General features: G+C 47.5%; 1 protein-coding gene across 1 annotated transcript in view; it reads right to left on the reverse strand.

Moving 5' to 3' along the window:
* The window catches only part of SNAPC1 (small nuclear RNA activating complex polypeptide 1), a gene marked incomplete at its 3' end in the record, with an annotated part of 16,445 nt that extends 13,347 nt beyond the window's left edge, over nt 1–3,098 (reverse strand). Inside the window, exons 1-2 of the mRNA XM_018562443.1 lie at nt 2,971–3,098; nt 1,869–2,028 (exon numbers count right to left, since the gene is read on the reverse strand). Coding sequence (XP_018417945.1) covers nt 1,869–2,028; nt 2,971–3,095 — 285 coding nt within the window. The remainder of the gene's footprint in view (nt 1–1,868; nt 2,029–2,970) is intronic.
* Between the last annotated feature and the right edge of the window lie 8,233 nt (nt 3,099–11,331).

An 11,331-nucleotide genomic window follows, 5' to 3' on the forward strand; every position in this document is an offset into this window, starting at 1 on the left:
TATATTTACCTTTTCAGCATTTCCTGTCAAACCTTCAATGGCGGGCAATGCTTAATACTTGGTGCTTCTGCTTATAGGGAAGCCTACCATGATATAGTGCTGGGGCCATCCTGCCAATTGCTGGGCACTGTCACATGAAGGAGGGAATAACATTGTCACTCTTTCTAGGCTCCAACACTAATTGACACATGTATTTTGATTGCCGCTGTGTCAGAGCAAGAAGCAGAGGGGCTCCCTGGAGAGGCAAGTATAAAGTGGTCAGAAGGTTTTCCTTACACAGGTAGGGTCATTTTACCCATTTACGGCAATGAGGAAAGGTCTCTTTAAGCTGGTTACTCATGTTATAATCTGATTGTAAAATCTCCTTCCTCTATTTCCTTTTGTCAGCATATTCCTTTCCAGCACATGTGCATGAATCCGATCTAAACTGCCTTAGGCTGACCATACACCTGTCAGATTTATTTCCTTTAACACGCGGGCTGAACTAAGGGATTTGACCCGATTCCTCCAGCAACACAAACAGCGTGACGATCGAGGAATCGCCGCTGTTTGCATTGTATTCTGAGAGGTGCTGCCAGCACCTCTCAGAATACCCGATCAGAGCGGGCAGCTCATTGGCTGCCGGCTCTGACCACACAAAGATTTTCCAGCAGACACATTAAAAACTGGCCGAGATTCGCCCAGTGTATGGCCACCTTTAGAATTCTGACCCTACCTCTCTCAGTCTAAAGCTGGCCATACACTGTTATATTTTCTATTGGCTGAATTAAGAAAATATAACACATTCCTCCATCAATGCTTAAGAGTGTGGATGGAGGATTCCCTCGCTGCCGGCCACTGTCAGAATACCTGAACGGAGTTTACAGCTGATTTGTTGCAAGCTCCTCCCGGCCAAAGATTTTCCGTCTGGATCCTTCAATCTCCTGATGGAGGGATGCCGGCCGGAAGCGTACCAAGGAGTGGTACATGCTGTGCGAATTTCGGCTGGTTCATCAAGAACCGGCCGTAATTCTCATAGTGTATGGCCAGCTTTAGTTCTATGATATCATGACAGATTTAGGCACTTTAATTACATTTAGAAATAAATGACATTAATGAGTGCATACCTGAGTTAAAGGTTGTTGTTTGAGATATATCTGGTGTTCTGCTTTAAGAACACCAAAGTAAAAACTATGAAACGTAGGTGGAAAATCAGAACCAACCATTCAAAAGACTAGTTTGTGTTCTCAGATTAATTTAAAATGCGAAATTGTCATAGGTGGAGAGTACCTTTCAGTTTTGTCCCAAAAAAGGTAAAGGGAAATCTTCAACGAGTCAGCAGAGAGGAAGACAGACTCATAGCATCACGGCACTGGACACTATTGGGGCAATTTGTAGGAATGTGGGTGTCATGTAATCTGGTATGTGATAATCTTCTCAACCTTATTTAAGCCTTCTGAGGTTCCAGGATCAAAACCGAGAGAGCCGCGGGTAGGCAAATGTCCATGATAGTCAGGATGGATCAGGCCAAAGGAAATCTCACCACTCCAATTCCTTAGTCACCATCAGGACTCCTCAGGTGCTGGTCCAATAGGTGCGTCTCCACCTTAGAATGCAGTAGTATACGAACAGACCGCACTATCCAGAGAATTCCAATACTGCAGACTTTATCAAAATTCACAGCAAATCCAGTATAACAGTGAAAAAGTGTATAAAGCTACAAATGCCAGCACTGCACACCCCCAACCAACTACAACCTCTCACATGTTTCACCCGAAGGCTTATTCATAGAGGTCAGGATGGATCAGGGTTTCTAAATAGTTTTGCTAAATGAATGACATTAAAGTCACCGGTAATGAACATACTTTGTGCTTATAGTTCCACCATACCTTTTGCTTAGGCTCACAGAGCTGGGCGTTGTACAGGCCATACATCACATAGAGAGCACCCACACGTATCTGGAATGTGTATGGCGGCAGGAAGTAGGGGGAGACCACAGAGAACGCTTCTCTGGCAAATCTGTTGCTCTCTAGATTTCTCATTCCACCACTGCAATGGAAAAAGACAAAACAATAAATATTTTCTGGCCTTCTCGAGTTCAGATGCCACCTACTCAAACACACATTACTGTTACACGAGAAGAATTATACACTTTACAATGGATCCGAATAACAAATTAAATAACTTAGGTCCTATATCCCAATTTATCCACACTCCTTTACAAATGTATCACTCTACAAAACCACAACCACTTTGATCAGAGTTGACAAATCAGGGCTACCCTGCCAGTAATCATTAAACCATAGTGTTGCTCCAGGTCGGTCAGCGCTTGCCTGCCACAGTCAGGTGCTCGCACAACTCCTCACTGGTAATACTATTGCAGAAAAAATGGATAGTGGCACACTGACATATTCCAGAAGTGGCTTCTTTATTGATTTGTATACTCAATTACACGGGTGATGAACAGGATCTTCCAACATGTTTCATGCAGACAGGCGATGAATAGAATCTTCCAACATGTTTCATGCAGACAGGCGATGAATAGAATCTTCCAACATGTTTCATGCAGACAGGCGATGAATAGAATCTTCCAACATGTTTCATGCAGACAGGCGATGAACAGGATCTTCCAACATGTTTCATGCACACAAATGCTTAGTAAATGCAATAAAGATGTTCCTTGTATGCATTGCGCCAAGATGTTTATGTACCCGTGGCTGGGGAGTGGTTGAATCACACCTTTATATCTTAAGCTGCCCATACATCTATAGATTATCTGCAGATTTTCTATGGTTAGATGGGAAAAGTGCAACAGATTCCTCCATCTACGCTAAACTGTGTGTATGGAGGAATCTCCCACTGGGCCAAGCTTCAGGATCTTACTAGTCGGCCCCGCTGGCACTCATCTTCACACACCACAAAAAACAGAATTCAGAATTACAATCGCCACTTTAAGCCTCCCAGCAAAAGTAAACTGTTGTGAATACGTACAAGAATATGGTGTGGAATTTCATCTCTTTCCATATTGCCAAAAATTCCTCATACCGCACGCTGTCAGTGTCCTGGAAACGGCTGAGAAGGGTCTCACAATCTTCTTTCAGACCTAGGAAATTCATCCTGCAGGAACATTAAAAAGGCACAGACAAAAGTTGTTAGAGTTTATGACACAAGAAATAATTAATTTGAACAACAGGTTAAAACAATGTCATTTGCCTTTAATTTGACTTAATTTCCTAATAAAGTCAGGAGTACTTTCCTGTGTTGAAGCAGCTTCCACATAACAGAAGCAAGACATAGAACTGCAGACCTCTTAGCACAGGAAAAACAGTACAATCCCTTTATTTTGGTTTTGGTATGGGGTGAAGGGAAAACAATGACACCTCATACTCAACCTCACAGTATTTCCTGCTCCTTCCTCCATCACAGCCAGCACAAAATGCCTGTGCTTGCTGGAGTCAGAGGTTAGAGGGAACTGTGACTGTCACATGGCAGTGTTAGAGCCTAGTAACTGGACGCCAGGCCTGAGCATCTCATCATGGGAGGAGGTCCCATGTTCCACCATACCTGAAAGCACCGGGTATTTTGCAGTGGCAGCCACAGGAGGAGGAGAACTGCGTGAATGCGAGTATAGCGTGTTTGGCGGTGGGCTTTACAAAGAGCCAGTCACTTTGCCCTGAACAGGCAAGGTGACAAGGTCTCTTTTGGGCCAGTTTATACCACAAACAGTGCGTTCCAGAGCCTGATCGCTCTCCGGACGGCTCCCTGCGTTCAGCAGCGGGAGGGGGCGTGTCGGTCCATTGGAGTCAATGGCATCGCAGCCCCCGCCCACAGTGCGATCACCCGCACCCAATCGCGTGGCACACCAGTGCCTGCGTTCCGGCCCAGTGTGATCTGCAAAAATAGTGCTTGCACTGCGGGTAGGGGGGCGTGGCTGCGGTGCCATTGACTTCAATGCACCGCCACGCCTCCCTGAACGCAGGGAGGCGGCCGGAGTGCGATACAGTGCGTTCCAGAGCCTGACCGCTCTGGAACGCACTGCTTGTGGTGTGAACCGGCCTTTAAAGCAGATAATACGGCAGAGATTATGTTTTCATGTATAGTGCATGTAGACTAAGAAACGTGTAACACATTCTGGGGGGAGTTTATCAACAATAAAGCAGACAAAATCTGGAGCAGATTTGCACTGCAACCAATCAGCATTTTTCTCTCTTGTTCAAATCTTACCCGAGAAAACTGAGGACAGATGCCGATTGGTTGAAATGGGCAAATGCTCCAGATTCTGTCTGCTCCAGTTTTGATGCATTCCCCCCACTGTTTTTTATTACCGTTTTCTATAGAGGTCAATTAGAGAAATAGCTCAGTTATAATGCTGTGTATGCAGAAGTCTTTATGTTGTTAGTTGTGTTTTCGTTCTTTACACACCTTTTAGCCCTCAGATGCTTCCTCTCATTCTGTGACCGGCCAGTCACTATATTCAGTCAGTCTGCTTACCTACTGACATGTCAGAAGACTACACTAATCAGCAATCAGAGGTGGACGGGGAGACTGCGCAAAAAGTTTCCCTCTGCCTGCAGCAGACCGATGACATCATTTTCTCAGCATTCCCCTGTGAGGCCTAGGCACAGTCACCAGACTGGAGTTCAGGGATTGCTATTTAATCATAGAAAGTATAGGTTTTGTTTAGGAAAATGTATAGTGTTCCCGTATATTGTCACACATTAGGATATTACTCCTGCAGAGATGTTACAAAAACTGACAGGTCCGCTTTAAATGTTGGGATTGCATGAAGTAAATAGTAATCGTATTATTCACATTTTACATTGAATACGAATACATTCTACTCACTTGTCAGAGGCTCGCCTCTGTTTCAGAAGTATGTCCGGCAATTACTTCAGCCATTCAGCCAGCAGAGCTAAGGACATAAGAAAAAGAAAGAATTAGGCTAATTGGAGAATAGTAAACCTAAAACCAAGACTGCCCCCTCAAGCAGCAAAGCAATGCTGGTCATATACGCTGCCCAGCCAAAAATAAAAGTCACACTCATATATTCTGTTGGACCGCCTTTGATTTTAGCTCTGATTGCGGCACACAATCGCTGTGGCATCGTTTGATAAGCTTATGCGATGTCACAACATTTATTTCCCTCCAGAGTTGCATTCATTTTTCCCCAAGGTCTTGTAGTGATGATGGGAGAGTCGGACCTCTGCGTAAAGTCTTCTCCAGCACACCCCAAAGATTCTAAATGGGGTTAAGATCTGTACTCTGTGGTGGCCAATTCATGTGTGACAATGACGTCACATGCTCCCTGAACCACTCTTTCACAATTTGAGTCCCATGAATCCTGGCATTGTCATCTTGGAATATGTGCCATCAGGGAAGAAACAATCCATTGATGAAAAAACCTGGTCATTCAGTATATTCAGGTCAGCAGCTGACCTCATTTTTTGGGGACATAACGTTGCTGAACCTGGACCAGACCAACTGAAGCAACCCCAGATCATAACACTGCCTGAAATCCAGGTGGTGACTTGTTTGGTTTTTTTGGCCGGGCAGTGTACTAGTAGACTTTTTTTCCATTCAGCTTGAGGGCAGTTTGGATGCAGAAACTCCTTACCCCGCAGGGTATTGTATTCTGACAGCAGTGAGTGTGCCACTGTCAGAACATCCAAACAGTTTGGCTAAGAAATTTGTCACCCGGGTCCTTCAATTTTTAGATCGAAGGACGCCTGGACGGCGACTGCCGACAGGGCCACCCGCGAAGAGAACTGCAGCCGCTTTATCAAGAACTGGTTGAAATTCGCTCAGTGTACACAAATGCCGTGTTACAAACAAAGTTTACTTCATGATAAAACTGCATGCACAATTTTTTGGAATCGCCCTGCACTGCATTGTGGTACTGTGCGTTACAGTGCGGGCGATCACACCGTGGGTGGGAGGCGTGTTTGGGCATTTGAAATGAATGGCACTGCAAAGCACCTCCCGCAGCAGAATTTTTCAGGCCAAAACCAAAAATGACTTTTTTCCCACCTTTTATAATTTTTTTTCTTAATAATTGCATTGTAAGCACATGGCGCTTGAGTAGCTTCAGCCCGGGAATGACAGCTGCCAGCGGCAAGATCCCGCAGACGGCAGCTGAAATGTAAATACAGCAGGTAGTGGGCAGGTGCAATAGCCAGCCTGCTATTGGCCACTTTAAATTGCAATAGCAGACTGGCTATTGCACCTGCCCACTGCTCACTGTGCCCTCCTCCCAGCGTGGAGGAGAGAGCTAGGAGATCCAACCAACTAATCCATAATGAGAATAGTTGACAACTAATCACATTATCGATTAATCAATTAGTTGGTTGCAGCTCTACTATTTCACCAATACCTAATGCTGGGCACACACCTTACAACCATCGCAAGACTTTTGTCTTGCGATGGTTGTAAGGTAATTAAAAAAACGCACGATCTGGCCATCTTGGACAGGCAGATCGTACTTGCGATAATCGCAAGCCCGCTGAGGGGCGGGCTTCCGGTGACCGCAATGCTGACGGGCAGTGTGCGCTTGCGCACACCGGCCCGTGCGGCTTTTATCTTGTGAACATGCCACAAACCTCCAACATGCTCCAAAGACAAAAGTCGTGCCATCGTACAGTAGAAACGGTTGCACGCCTTCCACACACCTTGCAATAATCGCGGGATTTCCCACGATCATACGATTATCGCAAGGTTTGTGGGCACCTTAAAAGCAGCACCTTGTTGACACCCGGCAATTGGCAGCAAATGTGGCAGGGGGACCACACATGTGCTACACACGTCCTGTGTACTTTGGTTAAACTTTTTTTTTGGGCGTGTGTAGCATGCCCAAAGTGCAAAAAGTGATGTTCACGCAAGCCAGACAGTCAGTGTAATTACAGCTGGTGTGAAACAGACCTTCGTACACCACGTTTACAAACACTGCTTATACTTGTGGTAGAGATACAAACTAACAATATTGTGACTTTGTATTTCCTATTTATCTGCAGATCAAAGGGACGAGCTTAAAGCGCACCTTTACACTCAAGAATCAAATTCTACCAATGGGCACAACCGTTGGGCACCTCCACCATACAGAGAGGACAGGGAATCGCCAGCTGGGCACCTCCACCATCCAGAGAGCACAGGAAGTCGCCAGCAGGGCACCTCCACCATCCAGAGAGCACAAGGAGTCGCCCGCTGGGCACCTCCACCATCCAGAGAGCACAGAGAGTTGCCCGCTGGGCACCTCCACCATCCAGAGAGCACAAGGAGTCGCCCGCTGGGCACCTCCACCATCCAGAGAGCACAAGGAGTCGCCCGCTGGGCACCTCCGCCATCCAGAGAGCACAGGGAGTTGCCGGCTGGGCACCTCCACCATCCAGAGAGCACAAGGACTCGCCCGCTGGGCACCTCCACCATCCAGAGAGCACAAGGAGTCGCCCGCTGGGCACCACCATCCAGGGAGTACAGGGAGTCGGCCGCTGAGCACCTCCACCATCCACAGAGCACAAGGAGTCGCCTGCTGGGCACCTCCACCATCCAGGGAGTCGCCCGCTAGGAACCTTCACCATCCAGGGAGTACAGGGAGACGGCCGCTGAGCACCTCCACCATCCACAGAGCACAAGAAGTCGTCTGCTGGGCACCTCCACCATCCAGGGAGTACAGGGAGTCGCCTGCTGGGCACCTCCACCATCCAGAGAGCACAAGGAGTCGCCCGCTGGGCATTTCCACCATCCAGGGAGTACAGGGAGTCGCCCGCTGGGCACCTCCACCATCCGGAGAGCACAAGGAGTCGCCCGCTGGGCATTTCCACCATCCAGGGAGTCGCCCGCTGGGCACCACCAGCATCCAGAGAGCACAAGGAGTCGCCCGCTGGGCACCTCCACCATCCAGGGAGTACAGGGAGTCGCCCGCTGGGCACCACCAGCATCCAGAGAGTCGCCCGCTGGGCACCACCAGCATCCAGAGAGTCGCCCGCTGGGCACCTCCGCCGTCCAGGCAGCACAGGGAGTCGCTCACTGGGCACCACCAGCATCCAGAGAGTCGCCCGCTGGGCACCGCCACCATCCAGAGAACGCCCTATTTCAATGAATACAAGTCATTCTCTGATTTGACTATGCTGGGATCATCGGCCCCTCCTCTCCACCTCGTCCAATCAGTGAACGTCTTTTATCCATTGAAAAAAAGGTATTTTCTCATTTGTTGCCCTGTATGTGGCACCCCCAGTGGCCCCTCAGGAGATCAGATACAGATACTTCCATTGAGCCAAGCTAGCCCACTAGAGTATATTTATTTATTTTGTTTTTTTGGGCGAGGTGCAAAAAAAATTAAAAATGTTTTTTTTTAACCACTTGCTGTCCGGAGCAATTTCTTACATTTGCACACACATGATGATAAAATATACATTTTTGGCTAGAAAACAGCTTCAGACCCCCAAACAATGATATATGTTGTGAAAGCAGAGGCCCTGTAGAATGAAAAAGATGCTAGTTGCAATTCACGATATTTGCGCAAATGTTTATCAAACCTGTATTTTGAGGATAAAATACACTGAATTTAAATTTAGTGCACAGAAACAGAATATAATACCCAATTTTTTTGATAAAATATAAAAGACGGGGTCATGACGGGTAAATAGATACCCAACATGTCAAGCCTTAAAATTGCGTGCAACCATTAAATCGCAAAAATCCTCAATTTCCCATAAGGGACACTTTAAACGTTTTTACCGCTCATCAGTTTAGTGCCAACAGTGATTGATGGCTCTAGAATTATGGCTCGCACTGCGACGTTGGCGGCAATATGTAACATGTATAGCGCAATTGTTGCAACTTCCTGGCTTAGTATGTAAACATGCTATAGGTCAACTCCAACCCCCTGACCTCACCTTCAAATCTATAAGAGAAAGCGACCCTCATCCCAGTGTGCCATAACACGTAAAAGGGGTAAAATGTATGTAGGAAAAGGAAATGACAGGGAGTCAATCCTTAATATGTGTTTATTAACAGGCTTGCACAGTGTAGCAAAGAGCAGAGTGCAGTATCCACATTTCCTGAAGAGGTGGCTAAGTACCTGCACACTGTCTTAAACCCGCACACATATAACACATTCCGCCAGCCTCACTGTCTATGGCCCGCCATTAACAATATAAAATACCGGGCCGGTACCTACCCCAGGCCCAGTCCCTATCCTACAAGCTAGCACTCCACCATCATACTTACGGATACGGCGCTGCGTGCCAGATGATGACGTCAGTACGCTCCCCGGCTTCACACGGCTAACGCGCATGCTTAGAGAAACAAACGGGCTCGTTCCCGTGGGCAGCACGCTGACGTCCGCAAGTGAGTACAGATGCTGAGCTGGGCGTCCCCGTACATGTGTTTTGGGTCATCGTTATAGAGGTTTTTTTTTTTTTAACTGATGAACTTTATTGGCAACATTTAAACAGGCAACAATTGTCAAAGTCGGTTTGCTGTTATAGACGTGTGCAGACATGCGCCTGAGACCGTACAAGGTGAATAGCGGCGTATTTCTTTCCTCGCCCGGGAGCCCCAGGTATGCATGCAGCAGCCCATAGATATCACTGGCTGTATTCGGCTGTACGCAACTACGCATGTATACGCAGGACTCGCGTATGCGCTGGGATGGAACAAGGTGCCAGTTTTCTGGTGGCAGTGTATTAGGATAATGTATGCTAATATATTAACCAGACTCTCTCTATAGGGAAGAATGATCCCTGTGGAAGTTATGTTGTCTTCCCTGGTCCCTCTATCAACTTGCTAGTGACGGTCTCAAATAAAAGTTTTGTTTTCACTACATACTTTATTTTCCACCTAGGCACATCATCGCTAAGGTCTTTGTGCTTCTCTATGCAACGCAGGTACATCATGTCTGGTGGGAGGAGCTGCCCAGATGCTGTACATTAATTCCTTATAACATCATAGCATCCTGCCTCAGTACTTCTCCCAAGAGCCCCCAACCCTGCTGCAGCAACCAGTGCCCTTGCACAACCTTTCAGTGTCCCCTTGCACAACCTTCCAGTGTCGTCGTCCCCACACAACCTTCCAGTCTCCTCCCCCACAACCTTTCAGTGTCCCCCCCCCACACAACCTTCCAGTGGTTCTAGTGTCCATTCGCACAACCTTCCATTGTCGCCACTGAAAGGTTGTGCGAGGGGGACACTAGAACCACTGGAAGGCTATGTTCACACCTCCTGACCGCGCGGTTTTGTGCCGCACAGCCAGTAGTCGCCAAGGTGTGAACCGATTGCGCTGTGGGTGCCATTATTTTCTAATGGCACCCCAGTCACGCAGGGGTGGATCGTGGAGTTTCCAGCCACGATTCCGCCCGTGCAAGTGAACACGATTGTGGCTAAAAAAAAAAAAAAAGCCACGAGTTGTGTCGCAAAAAAAAAAAGGTACTTGTACCTTTTCTTTTTTTTAACGATTGCTGGGCAGATGTCACCCCATTGAAATCAATGGGTCCGCGCGGCAATCGCTGTGTTTACTAGCACGCGATCGCATGTCCCCGGGTGTCACGCGGTGTACTGCAGGTGTGAACCTAACCTTAAATAATAGCATGGCCTATTTCCTGCAGTATACAGATAAGCCACGCTGTCATATAAGATGAACTACATATGACAGAGCTATGTTACTTGCTAAAGGATTTGGATTTCTGCCATCCGGTCCCGACATTTAAACAGCTCTGTCACTCAGCACAGCCAGCCTGGCAGACCCTTTCTTTCATCTGCTACAGTTGTGTAATGTAATTAGGTCTTGTACCTGCCCACAGCCTGTGACAAAGCAGCAGACTAATGGAGCTTACACTATATTGCCAAAGTATTGGGACGCCGGCCTTTACACGCACATGAAATGGCCTCCCAGTCTTAGTCCGTAGGGTACAATATTGAGTTGGCTCCGCCCTTTGCCGCTATAACAACTCCAACTCTTCTGGGAAGACGTCCACAAGGTTTAGGAGTGTGTCTATGGGAATGTTGGACCATTTATGAGGTCAGGTACTGATGTTGGAGGAGAAGGCCGGGCTCGCAGTCTCCGCTCTAATTCATCCCAAAGGTGTTCTGTCGGGTTGAGGTCAGGACTCTGTGCAGGCCGGTCAAGTTCCTCCGCCCCAAACTCCCCCATCCATGTCTTTATGGACCTTGCTTTGTGCACTGGTGAGCAGTCATGTCGGAACAGGAAGGGGCCATCCCCAAACTGTTCCCACAAAGTTGGGAGCATGAAATTGTCCAAAATGTCTTGGTATGCTGATGCCTTAAGAGTTCCCTTCACTGGAACTGAGGGACCAAGCCCAACCCCTGAAAAACAACCCCACACCATAATCCCCCCTCCACC

This window comes from Nanorana parkeri, unplaced genomic scaffold (genome assembly GCF_000935625.1).
Source record: "Nanorana parkeri isolate BGI_ZX_2015 unplaced genomic scaffold, ASM93562v1 scaffold20, whole genome shotgun sequence".
Lineage (NCBI taxonomy): Eukaryota > Metazoa > Chordata > Amphibia > Anura > Dicroglossidae > Nanorana > Nanorana parkeri.